This window comes from Rhinoderma darwinii, chromosome 9, assembly GCF_050947455.1.
Source record: "Rhinoderma darwinii isolate aRhiDar2 chromosome 9, aRhiDar2.hap1, whole genome shotgun sequence".
Lineage (NCBI taxonomy): Eukaryota > Metazoa > Chordata > Amphibia > Anura > Rhinodermatidae > Rhinoderma > Rhinoderma darwinii.
This window is the reverse complement of record NC_134695.1, coordinates 103,578,571-103,605,491: the sequence shown is the minus strand read 5'-3', so window position 1 is coordinate 103,605,491 and position 26,921 is coordinate 103,578,571. Positions and strand designations below refer to the sequence as shown.

General features: G+C 43.6%; 1 protein-coding gene across 3 annotated transcripts in view; it reads left to right on the top strand.

Annotated features, from left to right (window-relative positions):
- HSF4 (heat shock transcription factor 4) overlaps positions 1-26,921 on the top strand; it is a 48,802-nt gene that overhangs the window by 12,736 nt on the left and 9,145 nt on the right. For all 3 annotated transcript variants that reach the window (XM_075838697.1, XM_075838695.1, XM_075838696.1), the window contains 8 exons: positions 12,045-12,153; positions 13,139-13,266; positions 14,956-15,080; positions 17,158-17,233; positions 21,751-21,815; positions 23,800-23,899; positions 25,366-25,490; positions 26,069-26,293. In XM_075838697.1, coding sequence (XP_075694812.1) covers positions 12,045-12,153; positions 13,139-13,266; positions 14,956-15,080; positions 17,158-17,233; positions 21,751-21,815; positions 23,800-23,899; positions 25,366-25,490; positions 26,069-26,293 — 953 coding nt within the window. The remainder of the gene's footprint in view (positions 1-12,044; positions 12,154-13,138; positions 13,267-14,955; positions 15,081-17,157; positions 17,234-21,750; positions 21,816-23,799; positions 23,900-25,365; positions 25,491-26,068; positions 26,294-26,921) is intronic.

The following is a 26,921-nucleotide window of genomic DNA, read 5'->3' as shown; positions in this document are numbered from 1 at the left end:
CTCAGCATATCCGCCTAGTGTGTCCCTTATGATGTCGCTCCTGGAGCTGCTGCCGGTCTCTAAATAGGCAGTTGGTCCAGTAGAATTTGGAATTATTTTCTTTTGTGAACCAGCTTAAAAAAATACAAAACTTTTGTGTTAGGGCCTGTTCACATCACCGTTCGCTTCCGCTCCGGGGTTCCGTCTGAGGTTTCCGTCGGGTGAACCCCGCAACGGAAAGTGAAAGTGACAGCACAGCTTCCGTTTCAGTCACCATTGATCTCAATGGTGACGGAAATATCGCTAATGGTTTCCGTTCGTCACCATTCCGGCTGGTTTTCGGACGGAATCAATAGCGCAGTCGACTGCGCTAATGGTGATGGAAACGGAAGCTGTGCTGTCACTTTCACTTTCCGTTGCGGGGTTCACCCGACAGAAACCTCAGACGGAACCCCGGAGCGGAAGCGAACGGTGATGTGAACAGGCCCTAACACAAAAGTTTTGTATTTTTTTAAGCTGGTTCACAAAAAAAAATAATTCCAAATTCTACTGAACCAACTGCCTATTTAGAGACCGGCAGCAGCTCCAGGAGCGACATCATAAAGGACACACTAGGCGGATATGTTGAGTAAAACTCCACAGCTTATCCGCCCCGGTAGCCGAAGGGAATTCTGCCAGCAAAACCGCACCAAATAGTGGCGCAGGTTTCGTGAGGCGTGTCCGCTGTGGGAATCCTGCAGGGAAAAAAAGTTTAGACTTACCCCGGCCGTAGTCATGGTGACGCATCTCTCTCTTCTGAACGTAGCCCCGCCTCCTGGGATGACGCTGTAGACCATGTGACTGCTGCAGCGGTCACATGGGATGAAACGTCTTGACAGGAGGCCGGGCTGCGCTAAGAATAGAGGATCGCGTCACCAGGACTACGGCCGGGGTAAGTCTAAACTTTTTTATAAATTTAAAAAAGTGCCTTTTTTTTTTCTTCTCATGTGTGATTTTTGCGGCAGAACCGCAGCATTTCCGCAACAGAGGAGCAGCGATTCCACAGAATACATTGACACGCTGCGGCTTAAAAAGCCAAAAGCCACACGGCAGGTCCATTATTTTTGCAGCGTGTGGATGACATTTGTTCATATCTGACCCCCTCTGCTGCGACTGTGATACGCTGCGGATTATCCACAATAAAATGTGTTGCATAAAATCCGCAGCGTTCATGCCTAGTGTGTTCCTACCCTAAGGCCGGATTCACACAAGCGTGTGCTTTTTGCGCGCGCAAAAACGTGGTGTTTTGTGCATGCAAAAGGTCCATAACAGCTCCGTGTGGCAGCAGCGTATGATGCGTGGCTGCGTGATTTTCGCGCAGCCGCCATCATTATGACACTCTGTTTGTATGTTTGTAGCACGTGGTGCTTTTCTGTTTTCATTCATGGTTTATACGGCTGCGGAAGTGCTGGGCGGGATTTTCACGCACCCATTGACTTCAATGGGTGCGTGATGCTCGAACAATGCACAAATATCGGACATGTCGTGAGTTTTACGCAGCGGACACACGGACACACGCTGCGTGAAAATCACTGACAGTCTGCACGGCCCCATAGAGTAACAGGTCCGTGCGAGGCGCGTGAAAATCACGCGCGTTGCACGGACGTATTACACGTTCGTCTGAATAAGCCCTAACAATAAGGCCCAGTTCACAGAGTTTTTGGGCCTTGATATTGACTCGGACACTGCGTCAGAATCAGCGCCAAACAACTTCCAAAACCGCCTCCCATTGATTTTTTTTTTTTTAATCAGTTCAATTTTATTCAAAAAACTCCACATTATTACAGGTCATTGTACGTTCTCATACAGTGTACAAGCAAATTTCAACAGACCCAATTATTTACATTCAACCAAACATTCCCTTCCCCCCAACTCCCCCTTGTATCCCCCCAGCCGGTCTACTCAGTACCACTTTTCCAATCCTCTCACCTTCTCTTCCCCTTTTCCATTCCCCATTTTACACCTGCTCTCTGTATGCACCCCCCCGTCAGTGGCCCTATACCTGCACTTGTTGCCTTAGTGTCATTAGCTCCACAGAAGCATACCCAGATTGATCAATCCACCTAGCCCATTGTTTGTCAAACTTGACCCTGGACCCCCTCTTGGAGTATATCCTATATTCCATCAGAACCTGTGAGTTAAGTGCCCCTATGATTTCTTGTTTTGATGGTGGCTCCGCATCCAGCCAGTGCTTTGCTATTCCTTTCCTAACTTGATACAGTATTTTAGCAATTGCCAACCCTGACATCCTATCTCCCACCAAATCTCCAACATACCCTAGCAGCATTACCACAGGATCCCATGGGATCTGTACCTCACACACTCTCCCCACTAGTTCCAATATTTCCGTCCACAGACTCCCCAACCTCCCGCATGTCCAGAACATATGAAGGATGTCTGCTTTTTCCTCCGGGCACCTAGGGCACTTGGCATCCGCTCTTAATCCCATTTGTTTCAGCACCCACTGGGTCCTATACACCCTATGTATCAGAAACAACTGCGATCTTCGTTGTGCTACATTAATGGACAAAGTACATGTTGCTGCCAATACCGCCTCCCAGTGGTCTGTTGTAATAGGACCCACATCCCTCTCCCATACAGCTTTCACTGGTGCCATAGGATCCCCCAGATGTTCCACCAACAACCTGCGATAAACCAATGAAATTAATCCTTTTGACGTTACTGCTTTTGCAATATGCTCCAACACCCCCGCGGCATGCATCGTCAGGTCCCCACTGACCGCTTGTGTCTGCACAGCGTGCCGAATCTGCAGGTATTGATAGAACATGCGGGAGTCCAGTTGAAACTCCTCCCTCATTTGCTGAAAAGATTTGAGTATGCCTCCCTCGTACAACTGACTCAATCGTATTATGCCTCGCTGCTCCCACCCCTGCATCCCTTCCAATTTACCCAATTCCCCCAAATAAGCATTCCTCCAGAGTGGTGTATATTTAGTGCACTCTCCTATCCCCAGCAATTGCTTGCACTGCCACCACACCCTGTGTATGAGCAGCAGAGTGGGTCTGGTACTCGCCATCTGTTTATAGCTGTGCGCTTCCAGTCCTGCCAACGGGTTCTCCCCCCCCCCCCAAATATGATAGGATGCGCGCACTGGACCCCCATGTCTCTTCCTGCTCCCACCCCCAGAAATGCTGACATTGGGCAGCTAAATAATACACCCAAGCATTGGGCAGAGCCAGGCCCCCCTCCTCCTTTGGCAGCTGTAATTTCTCCAGTTTAATCCTAGGTACCCCCTTCTTCCATACTAGGTCCCTAAAAAGGTTATGCAATCTCCTGAACCAATATTTGGGGATCCATACCGGTGAGTTATGTAGGACATACAGCACCTGGGGCATAAGGATCATTTTAATCAAATTCGTCCTACCCAGAGCCGATAGCGGTAACTTATTCCACGCCTCTACTTTGGCTTTTATCGTTGTTAACAGTGGCATTACATTAAGGGACATATAATCCTGTGCTTTCGCCGTCACCCTCACCCCCAAATACTTAAACTCCGTAACCACAGGTATCTCCACCTCCTCTTCCCCATTCTGGATAACTCCCGGGTCCATGAGCATTAGAGCCGATTTTGACCAATTAATGAGTAGTCCTGAATATTTCCCAAACCGCTTAATTAGGGCCATCACTAACGGTAGTGTGCCGCCTCCCATTGATTTAATCTGAAATCAATGGGAGCCAGTCGCGGAAAAAAGAAAAAGCAGCACGTCCTTTCTTGCCGCGGTTCCGCCTCTGACCTCCCATCGAAATCAATGGGAGGCAGAAAATGCATTTTTCCCTGCGTTTTCTGTCTGCTGTCCTCAATCGCAGCGGGAAAAATACGCGGCAAGATAGTGTGGGCAGGTCAAAATCTGCCTCAAAATTCGGTGCGCGGTTCCAGGCGGTCGCCGGAGCGCATGCGCGGGAGTTTGCGGGTGCGCGCGATCGGACGCACGGGCGGCGGTGTTTGACGGCCCCCATGCTACCCAGGGCCGCCATCAGGGGGGGTATTAGGGGTACTGATGTGAGAGGCCTGGCCAAACCTAATTGAAAGGGGGGCCCGCAGCTCATGACATTCTTTTGGTGAAAAAAACGGGCCCCATTGCAGGGGCCTGTTTTTTTTCTACCAAAGGCAAGTCGCGGCAGTTTGCCGGGCCCCCCTTTCAATTAGGTTTGGCCGGGCCTCTCACATCAGTACCCCTAATACCCCCCTGATGGCGGCCCTGGGTACCATGATATAGTGCTGGACGGAGTACCGTTAACAGGCAGTGCCACGGTAGGGGGGCCCAGAAAATTTAGCTGTAGGGGGCCCTGAAATTCCTGATGGCGGCCCTGATTACATCCTCCAACAATAGACACTACATTATTACATCCTCCAACAATATATAGTGCATTATTACATCCTCCAACAATAGACACTGCATTATTACACCCTCCAACAATATATAGTGCATTATTACATCCTCCAACAATAGACACTACATTATTACATCCTCCAACAATAGACACTGCATTATTACATCCTCCAACAATAGACACTACATTATTACATCCTCCAACAATAGACACTGCATTATTACATCCTCCAACAATAGACACTGCATTATTACATCCTCCAACAATAGACACTGCATTATTACACCCTCCAACAATATATAGTGCATTATTACATCTGCCAACAATAGACACTGTGTTATTACAGACCCCAATATTATACAGTGGATTACTCCAACCCCAGCAATAAACGGTGCATTATTATATCTACCTACAATATATTATTCATTATTACATCCTCCAGCTATAGACAGTGTATTATTACAATTCCCAGCAATAGAAAGTCCATTATTACATCCTACAGCAATAGACATATCATTGTTAGAGCCTCCATCTGTAGACCGTTAACTATTACAGCTTTCAGTCACAAATAGGAAGAACATGCATGACGTAATGCCGCCGCACGAGATGTAGCCAGAGCCCACCATGTGGAACGAGAGTATTGCTCAGGAAGCAGAGCCTCTAAGGTTTATCTTGCTCTACTAAAATCCCTGCTAAATCCCACTGCCAGGAACGAGGGGAGTAAAATCGTGTTCCAAATAGTTCACCCACCAACTGCTCGCTGCTTGCCGTTAAAAAACCCTGAGAAAGTGCTTACTAATCTGATCTCGCGATTGAGGTGGATAAGGAGCTCTGTGGAGTGGACCAGTGACCACCGATGGCTGAATGCCTCATCCGGGGCCTTACTCCTGAAGAGGCCCAAACGGTGGAAAGCGATCAGAGTGATACCTGACCCCTGCAATAACTACAGTGGCTCCCCGTGCGGTCTGGAGAAATTTGGGAAAGCTGGGTAAGAAAAGCCTTCAGCTCTGGATTACCCTAAGGAGGAACCGAGATAGAAGCGATCACTTAGCAAAATATCTACCTAGACTAGGACTTGTAACGAGTGAGTTCGACCCTATTTTCTGTCTTATGCTAAGCTGGGGTGTACACGTATAAACAGGGGGCGATACATATTAAAAGCAGTTTGGTGCTTATACCAAGTTCTTAGGATATACGGTTGATTTGGATATTTGGGAGTGGTGCCAGAGACATCAGTATTTGTTTAACACCTAATTTTTGGCTTGGACTGTAGTGGCTACCCTACTCATGAAGAGTCTGCGCTGGTCCTGAGGGATAAGGAAAAGAACTGTAATCTCTCTTGTGGTGGTCTACACCGTTTGATAAGTGGCTATTTATAAAATAATTCTCAGGGACTTTCCAACTAAGGTTTTTTTTGGGGACAGATAGTAGACAAAAAAAGAAAACCGTAAATGAAAAAACTAACAAAATCGCTCTAAAATCCAGATATTCAGATGCAGAACTTTCACCCTCTGACGAAAAAGGTAGACGGAGCGAATGGCTAATATTTAACACCACCCCCAAAAATTAACAAAATTATTGAGGCCCCTGAAGAAACCACCTGAGCTGCCAGAACCTGATGCAAACTAGCTGGAATAGAGTGGAGAAGGAGAGGATTTCCAAGAGGGCGCGAAGGCCCTAACTGATATTCCATCATTAACATATCAAGGAAGATCTCAAATTAAATGGCAGCAGTGGGGGAAGTATTACAGGAGTTGGGCTCCATTAAATCAGATATAACCCTTAGGCTGGGTTCACACGACCTATTTTCAGGCGTAAACGAGGCGTATTATGCCTCGATTTACGCTCGAAAATAGGGCTACAATACGTCGGCAAACATCTGCCCATTCATTTGAATGGGTTTGCCGACGTACTGTGGCAACGACCTGTAATTTACGCGTCGTCGTTTGACAGCTGTCAAACGACGACGCGTAAAATGACTGCCTCGTCAAAGAAGTACAGGACACTTATATACATTGTGTGCAGGACACTTCTTTGGACGTTTTTGGAGCCGTTTTCTCATAGACTCCAATGAAAACAGCTCCAAAAACGGACGTAAAAAACGCAGCGAAAACGCTGCGAAAAACGTGAGTTGCTCAAAAAAACGTCTGAAAATCAGGGGCTGTTTTCCCTTGAAAACAGCTCCGTATATTCAGACGTTTTTGGTCACTACGTGTGCACATACCCTTATAAGGGACGACTTATCCAAAATATGTGACATAATGGACGAAGTTCAAGATCAGCTTTGTGGAAGATAGCACTAACAAATTGCAACGGGAGGTGAAAGATGTTCAAAAAATGGACAAAATGAGACTTGAAAAGTTGACCGACCTTGAAAGTAGGTCAAGAAGGAACAATATTAGGGTGATGGGCCTCCCTGAAGGGTCAGAGGGGGAAAACTCCATAATATTTGCAGTCGACTGCGCTATTGATTCTATCAAAAAAACAGAATCATTACACAATGGTGACAAACGGAAACCATAAGCGACGGAAGCATTACCATTAAATTCAAGTGTAAGTGTAGTGTTGAGGGGTACTAACGCTGATGTGAACAGGCCCTTTAGGCTACATTCACACGAGCGTATCAGATTCACGCGCGTGAAAAACGTGTGTGAATCTGGTCTGTGTGTGTTGCGTTATGCATCAGTGTGCTTTGCGAGTGGCATGCGTTATTCACGTACTCGCAAAGCACAATTTTTTTTTTTTTAATTATTATTTTCAATTGAATTGATGTGCAAATCACGCATTGCACACGGATGTGCATCCGTATGCGGTGCGTGGTCTTCACGCACCCATTGACTTCAATGGGCGTGTATGTGCGTGAAAACGCACCAATATAGGACATCCAGTGAGTTTCACGCAACGGACTCTCGCTGCGTGAAAACTCCTGCATGTGTGAACGGCTCCATTAAAATATCAATGGGTCCGTGTGCTGCGCGTGATTTCCATGCGCAGCACACGGATGTTATTCACGTTCGTCTGAATGAGCCCTAACAGGTTATATTTCACACCAAGATGGTTAAATAGAATCAACTGTAAAGTAAAAAAATACAGATGTATGAAATGTGATCTAGAAGGTGCTGGATTCATACAAATGCTTTGGGAATGCCCTAGGGTGGTTGAATTTTGGGAGGTAATCCTAAAAACAATAGAAATTAGCTATGCTTGTAAATTGGACCATACTTTGCTGAATTGTGTATTGGGGGTTTGGAGGGTTATGTTGGATGCTATAAACAAAAAAAATAGTAACTAAGCTGCTGTTTCTGGCCCGCTTGACCATAGTCAGAAACTGTCTCTCCCTAAAAAAAAACTCTCAGAAAAGCAGCGGCAGAATTCTGTGTCGCAAATGATTCTCCACGAGAAATGGTATCATACCCAACTACAAAAACCTCGGCTATGGGAAGTTTGGCAGCCCTGGATTAAGTGGATTAATGGGGGAGCATGCGGTGTAATATATGATAACAATATGACATTTTTTTTAACGTTTTTTTTTTTATTATCCTCCCTGCAGTTTGTGGTTTGGCACAGACCGGTCCGGTGACATCACTACATCGTGCCTGTCTGTGCCAGGCCGCTCACGACATAGTGAATGCTGGAGCAAGGAGCCGGCAGCTCCTTCCTCTGGCATTGGATTCAACTGTATCTGGGTCCTGAGGACACATAAACAGTTGAGACCGGGACATCAGTGAGTGGCTCGCGAACCCCCAGGGGGTTGTGATCCACCGTTTGGGAAATGCTGGCTTAGAGCCACCTCTAAGGGTGTTATCTAAGTAGCCTCCCCGGTCTTCACACTTTATCCCCTGTACAGGGTTCTGGTCTTTGCTGTGGGGAGGCTACCGCTTGAGGTGGTTCTGGTGGAATAGCTGCTGGCCAAACAGACAAGAAACAGGCACTGGCAGATGGTACTTTGAAGGATAAAAGCTGACAGTGGATCACTGGTCACAGGTGTATAGCGGATAGCTGGACACAGGCAGGTAGCGGATAGCTGGACATAGGCAGGTAGCGGGTAGAAAGACACAGGCAGGTAGCGGGTAGAAAGACACAGGCAGGTAGCGGGTAGCTGGACACAGGCAGGTAGCGGATAGCTGGACATAGGCAGGTAGCGGGTAGAAAGACACAGGCAGGTAGCGGGTAGCTGGACACAGGCAGGTAGCGGATAGCTGGACATAGGCAGGTAGCGGGTAGAAAGACACAGGCAGGTAGCTGGACACAGGCAGGTAGCGGGTAGCTGGACACAGGCGGGTAGCTGGACACAGGCAGGTAGCGGATAGCCGGACACTGGCAGATAACTGATAACAAGAGCGGACTGAATACAGACTGGTACAGGCTGACCACAGATAGCAACAGCGGTCTGGATAAAGGCTGGTAATGTAAAACCGGATACAGACTGACCACAGATAGCAATTGTGAAAACCCATAGTGGAACAAAAAAATGAATTAAACAAAGTTTTATAAAGTTCATTAAAAAAAATTCACACACAAAACTATTTTTTCCATAAAAGTTTTCAAAAGTGTAAGGCCTCGTTCACATCGGGGTCGGGTTCTATTCATGCATTCCGTTAGACCTTTCCGTTAGAGTAACCCATGCACGGAAAGGCAAACGGAAACCATTGGCTACAATAGTAATGCTTCCGTTGCCAATGATTTTCATTTGTCTCCGTTCCGTAAAGTTTCCGGTTTTTTTGCGACTACTTTAGTTGACTACGCTATTGTTTCCGCTAAAAAAAACCAGAAACCTTACAGAAACCAATTGAAACGGAAGCATTACCATTGAAATCAATGGTAATGCAAACGGAAGCTATAGTTTCCGTTTGTCTTTCCATGCATGGGTTCCTCCGACGGAAAGGTCTAACGTAGTGAATGAACAGAACCCGACGCTGATGTGAACGAGGAACACATGAACGGAAAGACAAACGGAAACCATTGGCTACAATGGTAATGCTTCCGTTGCCAATGATTTTCATTTGTCTCCGTTCCGTAAAGTTTCCGTTTTTTTTGCGACTACTTTAGTTGACTACGCTATTGTTTCCGCTAAAAAAAAACAGAAACCTTACAGAAACCAATTGAAACGGAAGCATTACCATTGAAATCAATGGTGATGCAAACGGAAAGCTATGGTTTCCGTTTGTCTTTCGTTCATGGGTTCCTCCGACGCAAAGGTCTAACGGAACCCGACACTGATGTGAACGAGGCCTAAGCATGAAAGTCAACAAGTTATTTAAACTGCTTGGTGAATGGCATAAAAAAACAATGCCAAGAGCGACGGTGGAATTGCTTTTTTTCCAACCCCCACCCAAAAAAAAATATTTTGTTAATAAACTTAAGTATAAAAACCACAACACAGAGAGGAGACAGTGAGAAGAATGTAAGAGCTGCTCCTCACAGACATGACAGACATGATGATGAGATGTTGCTGGATGAAGAAATACTTTATAATTTCTGCTCCTCAATACTTTATAATTCACCTGTTATATACCTGGACAGTTACCTGTTATATACCTGGACAGTTACCCGAATGCCGGGGTCACATGACTGCCGCCATCTTTAGTCCGTTCAGTTATCCTATGGATGCATTTCTATGGACTACTCTGTGGGCTCTACCATTTTTATTTTTAGACAGAAGCAACTACACTAATATAAGAAAAGTACGTGAGCATAATTTTAAATCAGTATATATTAGAAATCTGTATGATTTCCTATTCTATGAATAAATTAATAAAACAATTTAAAATTGGACAATCCCTTTAAGTTGACTAATTCCCCAGAAAGTAAGAGAATACAAATTTCCTTTGCTGGCATCTTAGGGCCTTTTTGGAATTTTTTGCATGATCCAAGTCAGGCGCTGCAAAACTCTAATTAATGTTGCTCTGGGAACAGTGACATACATACAGGACGGGTAGGGGAGAGGGGTCCATAGCAAAGACAATAATTAGGTCCCTTACAGGTCCTACTTGACATCACCACACTTGGGACAATAGATCTTGGTGCCCCCATCCCATTTCCGTGACTCATGTAAATGTTTTTACTTTCCTAGTTAACATTGCTGCCGCTGTGGAGACCACATCCCTGTGAAGGTTCTCACTACCGATTAAAACAGGAATGAGACCGACCTCGAATAGGCCCCCTCTCTACAGGGCTCCCATAGGAGCTACATAGGCGATTTTGCTCCTGGAGAATCCTATGTTGGAGAGGCAGAGTAACAATGTCTATGAGTAACTTACACATCAATGAGCTATTTTCAGCCAATGCATTTAAGAACTAGGGGAAACGGGGGCCCTGGGCAACTACCCATTTTGCCCCCCTCCCCAATTCTGGTCCTAAAGGGCCACAACACGAGAGCAGAATACATTCACCCTTTGTGGGACTTGATACTCCATCTTACTGTAAACAAGTACGTTTACAAGTACTTTGAGAAGTTTTTACTATAAGCAGAATGGTGTTCTTCATTTAAAACTGCTGTAAGAGGGTCCTGAATTCTGATGCAAGTGAAGAAGACCATATTTATGAAAAGGCTGAGCCATTTTTTTGAGCCTGCTAAGACCCCAAAATGTACATACACATTAGCTTTGCCCAGCGTCGGACTGGAGTACCTTGGGCCCACCAGAGGAAATCATTCTTGGGACGCACCCTTCTACTACATATAGATTGACCACTGTCAATTATGTAATAAAATGTGCTTATATCATGAAGGTCTAGCAGACCGCTATAATATAAGGAATGGGCAAGTTGGTTATTTAAAGGGGTATTCCCAACTTAGACATTTATGGCATAGCCACAGGTATGCCATAAATGTCTGATAGATGCAGGTCTTAGTTCTAAGACCCGCAGCTATATCGAGAACGGGGGTCACCCGACGACCCTTGTGCCTGGAGTGACAGCCGCTGGCCGCAGATTTCAGCCGGGGACTACTGGAGAGAGGGATGTGTATGCGTGCAGCTCTCTTAATTCTGTTCAATGGAAGTTACGGAAAAAGCAGAGCAAGTGCTTCTCTGCCTTTTCCATAACTCCTATAGAACAAAATGTGCATGCTGGGCCATTGCTTCCGGTATTTTCAACTGGATCTGTGATGAAGGCCCCTAACGGAGCCTCTATCGCAGATATGAACGAGGCCTCAGATGTACGTTTTTCATCTTTATTGTGTTTCTTTGGTTTGCATAACTACTTGCCGGTATTGAAAAAAATAGTTTCTTATTACATAAACTTTTGTGCCTAAAACTTCCACATAAAGTGCTTTTCAAACTGTGATGCGCCCCCCAGTTGTTGGAGGGGCGCAGCTGGGGAGACAGTTTTGTCAGAAGTGATCATATGCTGCACAGGCCTTTCTCTGGCTGCAGCAATCTTTGGTTAGTAACGTAATTGGCTCTTTTTGTGCTTTTTTCATATTATACTGGGCTCAAGAGACAACCGAAAGATAGATACATAATTTTGGCATGGACTTTGACCAATGGTGAGGACCAAGTTCTAGCTTGTGAGGCCCCAGTAGAAAAAAATTGAGAAGCCATGTGTTGAATGAATATAAACATTGCAAAAGTGTCATGCTACAGACCTGAATGTGATATATAAAGAAATCTACCCCTTGTTATCAATTCTGATCTTTCTCCATCTTCTCTCTTCCTTGTTTTACTTTCTTCCAGAACGGAACCAGTTTCCACGTTTTTGACCAAGGCAGGTTTGCCAAAGAAGTCCTGCCCAAGTACTTCAAGCACAATAACATGGCCAGTTTCGTGAGGCAGCTAAATATGTGTAAGTCATTATAAATCCTTTCATTGCTACTACGGTCAAACTTTCCGGAATATATATATATATGAATATGTAATTACCTCCTATATATGAGCGGACATAACAATTGCTGATCATCTACTTGCTTCCTCATGGAGCCTGGGTCAGTCTAGATTTCCAAAGCTTGACAAGGCATGGCTTTGATCACATAGTGCAGCTTTGGTGCAGTGTTTGCATGTGTGTGTTGTTGTTTTATCTTAACCAAATCCTGGAATGGAGAATAAAGGAAATGATAAAATAAATAATTATTTAGCATGTGAAAACTGCTATGGAATAGGAAAGACCATGGACCCAGCAGTTGACAATGACCAGAAACCTGCCTTCCTCTCCATGCAGAACTCTACGTGAAGCTGTCGACAGAGCAAGAAGAACATAGATTTTGGTCATGAGTAATATTTTCTTGCACTGTTATACAGAATACAATTACACAAGGTTTCATACAGATATAAAAACCGTCTAATGCTTACTAATTACTAAGACCTCAGTCATGGGAATAAGTTTTGGTAAATCGGGAATTTAAACTACAAGAAAGTAAAGTAAGTAAAATATTACCAGATAGAGATAAAGGGATTAGGCTGGGTTCACACCTGCGCTGGTGTGTTCCGTTGTTCTGTTCCGTCAGAGGAGCAGAAAAGGGAAATCACGGAACCGCCGGTTGCCGTCAGAACCGATTGACTTTAATGGGTTTCGTTCGCTATCCGTCAGGGTGTCCGTGATTTTACCGGACACAATAGCGGAGAATGCTGCGCTATTGTCTCCGGCAAACCCTGCCGGATCTGTGATGAAGGCCCCTAACGGAGCCTCCGATGCAGATGTAAACATATCCTTATTCCGGTAGAACCAATACAGGTGGTCCCTATGAGATTAGCTATGACAATAATTTTTTTATTTTTTTCCCCTTAAAACAGCTTGTTTTTCATGACTTATATTTGTTTGATTATATTTCCAGATGGATTTAGAAAAGTGGTGAATATTGAACAGGGAGGTCTAGTGAAGCCGGAGAGAGATGACACAGAATTTCAACATCTGTACTTTCTGCAGAGACATGAACATTTGCTGGAGCATATCAAGAGGAAGGTAAGAGTAGTAGTTTAGCAAGATAATGTTATTACGTTTTCTTAATCTTTTCTGCCTTCTTTAGTTACCATTAGTTGCATCATATATGCTATTGCTATATGCAAATAGCAGCTGACAGGTTTCCTTTAATGGGTGTCATTTCCCCATCTAGTTCACCTAATGCGAAAAGACCTGTCACAATGTATTGCTTATCAGTCTATAACAATTTATTCCCATTAATAGTGCTTATCACCTAATAGCGCCTATTGTTTTACTGATCATTCCATCTAAGAAATTCCGTTGTTATAAGAGATCTGGCTGGGATCAAATTATCTTACTCGACTAACCTCTCCGACAAAAGCTGAAAATGCTGATGGGTAAAAGTGCACAATGCTGAGTCAAGTGCTACTAACCCTTCTTTCCAGGTACCAGTGGGGTCTCAGGTGGCAACTGCCCCCCCATATAAGATCCTAACATGTCAGTATATAGATTATTTAAAGAGGACCTGTCATTAGGTCATATAAGTTGAACTGGTTTACTGACATGAATAGCGCTCTCTACCTGATTCCAGCAGTGTTTTTTTTGTTCCAGAGAAATGGCCCACTCTTGTTATGTTGGCTCTCTATATGCTAATTTTCTGTAGTTCGCCAACAGGACATGAACCTGTTGGCTACCTCGTGAAGCTGCTACCCCTGAAGCTGCCTCGTGCGGATTGGTCAGCATCAGAAGCAGGGAAAGTAGCTCCCCCTGTTGCCTGTTGGCTAACTAGAGCACAGTAGCCTATAGGGAGTCGAGTCAACACAACAGTGGGCCATGTCTCTGGAACTTTCCCCCCCAAAAAATGCAGCGGTGGAATCAGGGCGACAGCGCTATTCAGGTCAGTAAACCAGTTCATCTTATGTGACCTAGTAGTGACATGTCCTCTGTAAACAAAAGGGGCACTTTAAACTTTGTATAATGAAGCGATATGCAACTTTCTAATGTACTTTGTGTTTTAGTTACTCACCATTTTCAAGATTTCTGCATTTTCTCAGTGAATGGAAACATACTTGTTTGCATTCAGCGGCTCTATACAGATCTAGGGCTTCTTTTAAATATTTGTAGTTTATTACTACGTGTCAATGTAAGAAATCCTCTGTGAGTTAAACAGAGAAGCAGCTCCGGACTCACATTGTAACAAACTGCAGCTGAGAAAACTCAGAACAGGCTTTTCAGCATCAGAATGTAAATAAATGTTTCCATTCACTGATAGCAAGAAGGGCTCATTGAAATGGTAAGGAACTGAAACACAAAGATGTTAGAATATTGCAAAATTTCTCGAAAAAAACTTGATAAGCGGGGAAAAAAATACCTCCAAACTTTAGTTACAACTGGACCACTTTAATGCTTCAATTTTTTTAACTATACGTACTGGAGCGGCTGAACACTGCATTTGATCAGTATATGACCACACACGAGACAAGAGTCTGAATCGCCATTTTTGGCAGGAACATGCTAATGTATTAGAGGACAGCCCGACAGTTCTCCATTGGCAGACGTCAATGGAAAGAAGGATCAGGCATGTTGGATTTACTTTGTTCCCCCCTCTCCCCAAGATATATTTGGGGGGTCAGGAGTTTGGCAATCAACTATCTAATATGTATTGCTGGCTTACATTGAAATTGATCATGACAATAATTGAGATGATAAAAACGGTGTTATTCTGTGCAGGTGTCGGTTGTGAAAAGTGAAGAGACAAAACTACGGCATGAGGATGTGAGCAGACTGCTGTATGAGGTGCAGAGCCTGCGGAGTCAGCAAGAAAACACAGAGTGCCAGATGCAAGATATGAAGCAGTGAGTCCTACAGTGCCTGCAGTGATATGACACTTTATCGCACGACATGGAAAATGCTCAGACCATTAAAATCCCCAATTTAGTGATAGTCACTGTCAGAGACAATGGATTACCCCCTTACAATACAGCTGCTTCCACAATTAGGGTATGTGCACACGGCAGCGTCTGATACGGCTGAAATTACGGAGCTGTTTTCAGGAGAAAACAGCTCCGTAATTTCAGACGTAATTGCTCGTCCTCGAATTTTTGCGAGGCGTCATTGACGGCCGTAATTTAGAGCTGTTCTTCATTGAAATCAATGAAAAACAGCTCAAATTACGTCCAAAGAAGTGTCCTGCATATAATGTATATAAGTGTCCTGCACTTCTTTGCCGAGGCAGTCATTTTACGCGTCGTCGTTTGACAGCTGTCAAACAACGACGCGTAAATTACAGGTCGTCGGCACAGTACGTCGGCAAACCCATTCAAATGAATGGGCAGATGTTTGCCGGCGTATTGGAGCCGTTTTTTCTGGCGTAAATCGAGGCATAATACGCCTCATTTACGCCTGAAAATAGGTCGTGTGAACCCAGCCTTACTGTACCACGTGTAAAAACCACCATTATAGTTTTTACATGCATTGTTCTTTGCCATGTTTTTTCTCCATTGAAGCCAATAGGGAAAGTACATCACAAAAGGTATAGAGCATCATGCCGTAGTTTGGAAAATGGAGCCTCCCGAAAAACATGCGACTCTGTATAGGGAGGGTAGGTTTTTGTAAAATGTTGTTCAATACTATAAGGGTATGTTCAAACGACGAAAAATCGGAAGCAGGACGCCTCCAAACATCTGCCCATTGATTGCAATAGGAAAACGGCGTTCTGTTCCGACGGCCCCTTTTATTACGCGGCCATTTTTAAAAACAGCCATGTAAAAAAACGGCAGCGAAAAAGAAGTGCATGCCACTTCTTGAGCCGTTTTTCATAGACTCTATTGAAAAACAGCTCCAGAAACGGCCGTAAAAATCGCGAGTTGCTAGAAAAACTTCTGAAAATCAGGAGCTGTATTCTCTTGAAAACAGCTCAGTATTTTGAGACGTTTTTGAGTTTGCGTGTGAACATACCCTAACACATCTAGCCACTGCAGTAATAACCAAGATCCAGTCCGTCACTGTACAGATGCATTGTCTGAATAAGGCCTTAATCTAGGTATGCCAGAGTCTGAGGCCTTATTTTGCTTATTTTTAACAATTTCTAAATTTCAGATTTTTAACCATTTCTAAACCATATGATAACTGTAAACCCTTATTCAGACGAGCATGTCCGTTTTGCATCCCCAAAAAAACCCAGCGTATTTTATGCATTTCAGTTCCGTGTGGCATCAGTGTTCCTGCTTTTTTCTTCCTCATAACTTCTTTAGCAAATGATGTGTGAAGAACAGACCGCACACAGATGTCGTCCGTGTTTTCAGGTACCCATAGACTTCAATGGGCGACGTGGTCTGCAAAAACTGTCCAAAATAGGATATGCAGTGAGTTTCACTCAACGGACACGCTGTGTGAAAAAACGCGCATGTGTGAGTAGCCCCATTGATTTGCATGGGTCCCTGTGTGAACAGCACACGGATGTAAAATACGCTCGTCTGAATAAGGCCTAAGGGTGAGTTCACACTGCGTTGAATATAAGGTAAAAAACGCAGCAATTAACGCTCCAAAAGAACGCCACAGGTTTTTTCTGCCTCCCATTGTTTCCAATGGGAGGTCAGAGGCAGAAACCGCTCCAAGAAAGAGCATGCCAAATTTTTTTTTTCTGCGAGCAGCCAAAAGCTGTCCGGGTATAAAAAGCCTCTGCCTCCCATTGAAATCAATGGGGGCTTTCTTGGCACTGATTCCAACACGATTTCCACATCAAAATCAGCGATGTGTGAACTACCCCTAAGAGTGCACTGATCATATGTTTTAAACAGGAACCAATATCTACAATACATGAACAAAATGTAAAATGTAAATGTAAAACGATGTGAACAAATGAACGAAAAATGAAATGCAAACATTCTATCAGTATTGTGATTATTAGCACTGTCCCTTTTCTTTTGCCAGGCAGAATGAAGTCCTGTGGCGAGAGGTCGTCTCTCTAAGACAAAACCATTCACAGCAGCAAAAGATCATCAACAAGGTAAGTGTCGAAGGTCTTGTCTCCGGCCTGGAAATACAGAACATCTTTAGTCGTACATAACTATGATGCTAGGAGCCCGGCTCCCTGCTGTGTGTTCGGTCCGGGACTTGCGGCCGAAATACGTTCCGTCCTTTACAGGCCGAACATGCTCGTGTGAATCCAGCCTTACAGGGATACCAAATATGTAATGGTTTTATATGTTGCACTACGTTTGCACCCTTTTTTTTTTTTTTTTTTTAAACAAAATTACTTGTTTTTGCATTACCCCATTCAAAGAGCCGTAACTTTATTTATTTTTCAATCGATGTAGCCATATGTATTCTTGTTTGTTGCGGGACGAAGTGTAGTTTTCACTCTTTTGGGGTACATGGAACTTATTGATTAACTTTTATTTAATTTTTTCTGTGGATCGGTGCTAAATATTAATTATGGCAAAAACACCTTTAAGTATAAGAAAGGCAAACAGGGTAGACCATAGATATAATATTAGAGATAAAATATTAATCGCTGTTATTAATAGACTTCTACAGCATTGCATAAGGAATATTATACAATAATATATAATGATACATGTAAGGTATATTGTGTGTCTCTTTAATGGCACTTTAAAGAGGCTCTGTCACCAGATTCTCAAACCCCTATCGCCTATTGCATGTGATCGGCGCTGCAATGTAGATAACAGTAACGTTTTGTTTGTTTTTTAAAAACGTTCATTTTTGGCCAAGTTATGAGCTATTTTATATATATGCAAATGAGCTTTGAAATGGACAACTGGGCGTGTTTTTTTTCGTATGTCCAACTGGGCGTGTATTGTGTTTTTAACTGGGCGTGTTTACTTGTTTTACTAACTGGGCGTTGTGAATAGAAGTGTATGAGGCTGACGAATCAGTGACCAATCAGCATCATGCACTCCTCTCCATTCATTTACACAGCACATAGTGTTCTTACTAGAACGATGTGCAGCCACATACACAAGTGTCCTGATAATGAATACACATGACCTCCAGCCTGGGCGTCATGTGTATTCAGAATCCTGACACTTCTGAATCTTTTCTGTGAGATTTCCAGCAAGGGAAATTAAATCTCGTTTACCTTGTAATCTCACGAGATTACGCGCGGCTGCCTGAAATCTCACAGAAAAGATTCAGAAGTGTCAGGATTCTGAATACACATGACGTCCAGGCTGGAGGTATTCATTGTATGTGGCTGCACATCGTTCTAGTAAGAACGATGCTGCTGTGTAAATGAATGGAGAAGAGTGCATGATGCTGATTGGTCACTGATTCGTCAGCATCATACACTTCTATTCACAACGCCCAGTTAGTAAAACAAGTAAACACGCCCAGTTAAAAACACAATACACGCCCAGTTGGACATACGAATAAAAACACACCCAGTTGTCCATTTCAAAGCTCATTTATATAAAATTGCTCATAACTTGGCCAAAAATGAACGTTTTAAAAAAAAAACAAAAAACGTTGCGGTTATCTACATTGCTGCGCCGATCACATGCAATAGGAGATAGGGGTTTGAGAATCTGGTGACAGAGCCTCTTTAAGGCCAAATGCACACGATACGTATTAGGTGCAGATTTGCTGCATGTATCTTCATGCGGCATATTCGCAGCGTAATACAGTACCTGGAAAGTAAATGAGATTTCAAGAAATCTCATCTACACGTTGCAGATTTTTTTCCGAACGATAATTTGACCTGCGGTGCGTATTTTTAGAACCACAGCATTTCAATTCATCTCTCATTTCCGCTTGCAATTGTATGTAACTTGTTATAATAAAAAACGCACCAAAATCCGCCTAAAACCGCAACGATTTCTGCATCAAAATGTAAAAATCGCACTTAAAAATGCATTAAAAAAAGCACTACAAGGCTGGGTTCCCACGGGTTTGATGCGCTGCGTAAAACTATGCAGCGTATCCGACCTGAGACCTGCAGCACATTCTGTCCGAAAAACCTCACCACATTGTGGTGCGGTCTATCGGCCAGAATTTCCGCTGCTGTGAACAGCGTAGAATTTTTTATTTTTTTTAAACGCCCATACCTACATAGGCCGTTGTCATGGTGATGCGTCCCTCCTTTGCTGTCCGGTCCGGCCTCCCTGGATGACTCTACAGTCCATGTGACCGCTGCAGCGGTCACATGGGACGAAACCTCATCCTAGGAGGCCGGACCTGACGAAGATGCAGGCAGTTCTGGGTAAGTATGAATTATTATTTTTTCTGAGTTGCGATTCCGGTGCAAATCTTGCAACACTTTTAATTCAATGGGGATGCAAAACCCACAACAGAAAAGCAACGAAAACACAGCATAAATTGACATGCTGTGGACTTTAATTCCGCACCGCAGGTCAATTTATGAATGTTTTCGCTGCAGTTTTTCCCACAGCGTAGGCATGAGATTTTCAATGCTATTGCGAATGTTGCGGAATTTCCACACAGAATTCTGTTGCGGAAATTCTGCAGCATTTGAGCCTATGTTCACACGGAGTATCTTGCCGAGTTTTTTGACGCGGAAACCGCGTCACAAAACTCTGCAAAATCGGCCCGAAAACGCCTCCCATTGATTTCAATGGGAGGCGTCGGCGTCTTTTTCCCGCGAGCAGTAAAACTGCCTCGCGGGAAAAAGAAGCGGCATGCCCTATCTTCGGGCGCTTCAGCCTCTGACCTCCCATTGACTTCAATGGGAGGCAGAGAAAGCGTATTTCGCGCTGTTTTATGCCTGCGGCGCTTAATGGCCGCGGGCGAAAAACGGCGCGAAAATCGGCGTGCAGGGAGAGGAATATCTGCCTCAAACTTCCAAACGGAATTTTGAGGCAGATATTCCTCCTGCAAAATACCCCGTGTGAACATAGCCTAAAGGGGTTTTCCAATCAGAGACATTTATGACATATCCACAGGTTATTCAAAACGAAGTAGTAGGACAACAGCACACGTCTCCAAATCTTCAAAAAGGTTTTATTGTCAAAACATCTTACGACAAACAGGCAACGTTTCGACCCATAGTGAGTGAAGGGTCTTTTTCAAGCCTAACATGATATCTAAAAGCATCACCTTAAATAGGTAGATACAAGTAGTCACGTGGGAAAATTTCAACCTGTGAAAATCGTGATCAGTGTCTCCCAGGTGAATTATACATTTGTTTGATTAACATCAATAAACCTGTTACATTATAAACATGTACAAAAACGACATACAATACATATTCAATAAAACAGCTGATATATATGTATCAATCATTGTTTCGCTGAACGAAAAAGGAGAAGAGAAGTTCATCACACTACAGCTCCCAGCAGCGATCACAGGATCACAGGAACAGCGAAACAATGATTGATACATATATATCAGCTGTTTTATTGAATATGTATTGTATGTCGTTTTTGTACATGTTTATTATATAACAAGTTTATTGATGTTCATCAAACAAATGTATAATTCACCTGGGAGACACTGATCACGATTTTCACAGGTTGAAATGTACCACGTGACTACTTGTATCTACCTATTTAAGGTGATACTTTTAGATATCATGTTAGGCTTGAAAAAGACCCTTCACTCACTATGGGTCGAAACGTTGCCTGTTTGTCGTAAGATGTTTTGACAATAAAACCTTTTTGAAGATTTGGAGACGTGTGCTGTTGTCCTACTACTTCGTTTGGAATTCGCATTATGCCAGAGTGGGTTTGCCTGGCTTGTTAGCGTGCACCGCACCAGAAACTCGGGACTTGTGCTGCCTCATTTTCTCTCACTTTGGCTTAATATCCACAGGTTATGTCATGAATGTCAGATAGATGCGGGTCCTACCTCTGGGACCAGCACCTATCTCTATAATGGGGCCCCCTAATCCCCGTTCTACCTCTGTCTGTGCTCGCTGCCTCCCGGCCACTTCCTGGCTATGTGGTCGGGAGTTACGCAAACAGCGTAGCTCGCCGAGCTACGCTGTTTTCATAACTCCCATACTAGTGAATGGCAGTTAGGAAGCAGCGTAGCATGCGATCTACGCTGTTTCCGTAACTACCATTCAGTTCTATGGGACTTACGGAAACAACATAGCTCAGCAAGATATGCTGTTTTCGTAACTCCCAACCATGTCACCTTTTTCATGGTCCGAATTCAGACGCAACACATCGGCAGAACAAGGTTTTGGGGGGGCCCGTTCTGGAAATAGGTGTGGGTCCCAGAGGTGGGACCCGCATCTATCTGACATTTATGACATATCCTGTGGATATGTCATAAATGTCTCCCATGGGAAAACCCCTTTAAGCTACATGGGAACCTGGCCTTGGGTGTGAATTTTACCTGCGGAATTACCTGCGTTTACCTGCGGTTTTGATGTGGATTTTTTTGTGGTTTTCATGTGGACCAAAAGCCGGAACGTGTTTATTTGGCCTTATAAGTTGGAGTATGGATATCATAATTCGTTGTTTTTCTCTAGTTATCGGTGAATACACAGGGTGAAAGGTCAGTGAGTTCTGTAACACCTGATTCTCTGCTTTTCCCTGACAGTTAATCCAGTTTCTGTTCGGACAGCTGCCGCCTGGCCCCTCCACCACTGGGATAAAGAGAAAGATGTGAGTGCCTGCAGGAGATCACCCCCACCCTGCTCACAAAACTCCCCACCAACAAAATCACAAGCTCAGCGAGGCCCCCGAGTGCAGGTCACCTGACCCGCTCACCCTAGTGATGGGCACTGAATGGACCTGCTGAGTCAGATCTGCTGACCACCGGCTTTCAAAATACTGTGTACAAAGTGCCCTCTCAGCTCCTGGGACTATTGTGGGGGCAGAGAGAGAAAAGGGAAAAGCATGCCAAAATAGGCAGATAAGCATAATAACGCAGTAATGATAACAGGTGCTATGTATGTAAAAGATATGAATATAATCGAAAATCCATAGGATAAAACAAGAGATTTGTCTGGAAATAGGATAAAAAGAAAGACAAAATAATATAAATACCCTTGTTAGGACATTGGCATTCATTTTGTGGACCAAACCATTATGTGGCTTATTAACAATTAAAAGTGACATCTCTAGTTTCTACTGAACTAAGAGGTTCATGTCATCTTGTTAAGCTAGTTAAAGGGTCACCACCATTGTGAGAATTCAAATTATGCCCAAAAAAGTCATATTTACATTACATAAATTTGAGGGTTCTCCCAACTGGCTTCTTCTGGATCATGACGACCCTACAGACCCACAATGTCTGACATTGCTATGGGGATCAGGGGGCCCCTTGTCAGCACTCTTTCTATTAGTCAGAGTGGAGAGCCACTAGAAAGAGGAGGACCTCTCTTTTTTTTGTGCATGATATGGAGGACCCATTGAATTCAATGTGCCTGTGTAATGCAGAAAAAAAACATATGGTGACCGCTTCCCACAGGGTTAATAGTTAGCTATGATTTTATACAGGAGCAGCCGTCACCCTCGGGCCCTGGTTCCTGATGGGGCCGGAAGGCACCATAAGAAGATACCAGTATTATCATGGCACATGGTAGATGTGGGACGCTGTGAGATTTTACATTAGGGCCCAGGAGCTTCAAGTTACTCCTCGGTCAGTAACTATGTAATCTATGTGTGACTATGGCATATAATAGGAATAGGGACTAGAGGATGTACAAAAGTATGAAACTTGTTATACCTAACATTTTCATAGAGCTTCCTCCTTTTTACACCTCTAGATTAGTTTTCAGGACTGTCAGAAGGGAGTGATACGGCGTATAATGTGGAAAACCAGTTTAACAAGATGAAGCCTTTACACAAAAGTCCCTTTTACCAGCACTTGCCCAATACTCTGTCAATCATTTTAATTGTCATGTATGTATACAGTATTTATTTAGAATATGGGACTTTTTCGTTTTCAGTTGCTGTTTTTCCCTTTTGTCCTCATGTCATTAAGGGTATGTGCACACACACTAATTACGTCCGTAATTGACGGACGTATTTCGGCCGCAAGTACCGGACCGACCACAGTGCAGGGAGCCGGGCTCCTAACATCATACTTATGTACGATGCTAGAAGTCCCTGCTACTCCGTGGAACTGCTGTCCCGTACTGAAAACATGATTACAGTACGGGACAGTTGTCCTGCAGAGAGGCAGGGACTCCTAGCATCGTACATAACTATGATGGGACTTGCGGCCGAAATACGTCCGTCAATTACGGACGTAATTAGTGTGTGTGCACATACCCTAAGGCCTCAAGCACACTCCAGTGATATTTTTCAGTGTGCTATCTGTCTTTTTTAACGGATAGCACACTGACCCATTAATTTCTATGGGGCCATATACACCACCGTTTTTTTTTTCTGCGGGTATGTGTGTCCGTTTCTGCAAATTATAGAACTAGTCCTATTCCTGTCCGTTTTTGCAGTTCAGTATCGGCCATTCTATTCATTGGTCCGTTAAAACTACGAACCGTACATGGAAGCCACCAGTCTGTGTTTTGCAGATCTTTTATATAAAGGGCCACGGATGTGTGCTTAATTCCTTAAATTTGTGATTACTATATAGATGTCGAATTTCTTTTAATGCAATTAACTCTTACATTCCTCTTTTAAGACCCCTTATGTTGGATGATGGAAACACTGCCCTACCACTGTCCAAATTTAGCAGGCACCTTCCTGTAGATAGACTGCATGACCCATATTACATCCAGTCGGTGAGTTTTCCCATTCATTCCTTACTTTATAAGATGTCAGCGTAGGGACATTTTTTTAAAACCTGAACACAAGTGCATAGCGAAATGTAAAGCTGATCATACATGGTTGGTGCGACAAGTATCTCTGACAGTCCAATAATCCAGAATATTTAATAATACAGTATCTATTAGATCCCATTATTTGCCTCATTGTTGTACCTGGGAAAGGGCAGATCATGGGATGAGAAGGAGGCACCTTTTTCCTGACTACTGGGAGGCTGCATTTTGGATAACATGTTCATCCCTGTACTTTCCCATCTCCAATTTGAGGACAAGATGTGCTATTTTACTTTTGCCCTAGGCAGCAAAAAGGCTAGTCCATAAGTCTGTTCTATTTTCTGGGCGTAAAATATTGGCGGCATTTTCAAATATCGGATGAGATGGGAATCAAGCTTGTTGGATTTCCACATCTCCAATCCTTTGTTCTGCCATGAGATAAGCAGCTGAAGTTTCTGGCAGCAGCTTGTCTCCCTCTCCCTATTGAAATTTACATTCAAACCAGCTCAGCTGCACAGTCATGTTTATGGGGAGATTGCTGTCGACCAAACACGTTTGGACAACTGCTATCTGATATGTATGGCATTTTTCTCTTACCTAGAGTGTAAATAGAACTCCTTAAAGAGGACCTGTCACTAGGTCATACTAGTTAAACTGGTTTACTGACCTGAAGAGCGCGGTCTCCCTGATTCCAGCACGGTTTTTATTTTTCCTGGACCCGCCCCGTTCCAGAGATATGGCCCACTGTTGTGTTGGCTCCCTATATGCTAATTTGCTGTAGTTAGCCAACAGGGCGTGAACTACCTTCAAGCTGCCTCTCTCTGATTGGTCAGCATCAGAGGCAGGGAAGCTAACTCCACCCTGTTGGCTAACTACAGCAAATTAGCATATAGGGAGCCAACACTATAGTGGGACATATCTCTGGAATAGAGGAGTCCAGAGGAAAAATAAAAACAGCGCTGGAATCAGGGAGACCGTGCTCTTCAGGTCAGTAAACCAGTTCAACTTATATGACTTAGTGACAGGTCCTTTTAAATATCCTTTTCTGCAAGTTATTAAATATGCTATTCCTCCATTTCTTGTTTGTGAGAAAACTGTGTTCTAACCAATATGGCTGCCATAACAGCTCCTTAAATGCTTGTCCCCCAGCTGTTCTTCACTCAATAATAATAATAACAACCCAGCTATCAATTAAGGCAGTGATACGTCTTATGAACCAGTATTGCCACATGACGTGGATAGGTAAAAATGTTTATGGGTTTTTACCTGCTGTCCACCTCAGAGGGCTCCTCAAGAAATATTCCCATTGGAAATAAATAAAACCGTTCCTTTTTCTGGGGCCAGTCCCCTCTTCCTTTATTATTCCCTGCTCGATAGTGTATGATATTTATATTTGGTTTTGTGTGTCTCATACAATATTCTCTATGTAGCCACCTACAGATCCAACGTCCTCTTTAAGCAGCCCTGCCGTCAGTGCTGGCCCTATAATATCGGATGTGACAGAGGCGCTACCCACCAACTCCGTGACTGCTCAGCCTAACGCTGATGGGGAAAGGTAAAGATGCACAGGATATTTAGCGAAAGTACATGTTTATATAGAACATTCTCATATAAGATATAGCTGTAAATATATCTGATGTATTCATGCATTTGGCCAGATCACTCAACGTCCAAACTAAATTGCTCGGTTGTTTCATATTTATGTGGTTAGATGACTGGACTCCGAACTCCACAGTCTGTAACGATGACCATTACAGGATCCCATTATTTTTTTTACCTTCGTTTTAAAGGGATCACTTGAGCTTGTATCTTGTCCAAACAGTAGTATTGGGCACATACCGTACGCTCGTTTTAGTTGTTTTTTTTTTTACTAATTTTTGAATTATTTTTTTTATGAATATCTCCCCATTCGCCCTTATTTAGCTTCATGCACGCAGACCTTGGCCGAGAACACATCTCAGCCAATGTAATGCGTCTGGCAGCACTTATCTGGCAGCGCTTATATCAGGAGATCAAAGGATTAGGCATGTTGCATTTCATGGTAGACATTTGCCCCCATACGCATTAGATACGGCTCCCTGGTAACAGGAAACCAGCAGAATGTGTGATCATTGTGTATGTGTTAACTTATAGGGGCAAGTGTCTTCTACTGATCAAAGAAGAGCCGATCAGTCCAGTAGTAAAGGGATCATCAGAAGCAGAAGTCTCTCTAAGCGGCTGCAGTGCATGTTCTGACCCTCCAGTGTTACCAGTTGCAATGGTTCAATCTATACTGGAAGGAAAAGAGAGTTGTAGCCCACCCCAGCCCTCAGGATCCCAGCAGCTGGAGGCTCGAGGAAGGAGAAATCCACTGGAGAGGTTAGTGGATATTTTGTTTTGTTACCTAATCCACGGGGCACCATATTATAACTTCAGTAATAAAGATTTATATATTACTCTGAACAATTCTAGAGGTTCTGCGGAGGGATTCTTCAATCCGCAATACAATGTTAAACACCCACGAGATGTGATGCAATAGTTGAGAATTCCACTTTATTCACTACCAAAGTTATTTTAGTAGATAATAAACATAAAAGTGAAGGTAACTCAGATACTTCATCCAATATTGGCACACGATGTTAGGGTCCATCCTGGACCTTTTCCTTGTCGTGTCTATACCTAGAAATTATCACTGATATTCATTCCCAGAATAAAACATATAAAATATGTACAGATTCATGCTGCATATAAGAGTATAGACATGAGCAAATAACAATAAGAAACGTGATCAATTTCTATTAAATAGATACTGCAGGTCATGTTATTTCACGTATCCAAAGTCTTGTTCTCATGACCGGGCTTCCTGTTTATGAGGTTTCCCGTGTTGCAAAATGCCATATACACTCATTGTTTGCCAGAGGCCGACATATATAGAAGAAGGCCGCTGTACAAGAACACTATGTGGGCCGGGCCCCTTGTCCATGAGAATGAAGCAGCCATTGAATCC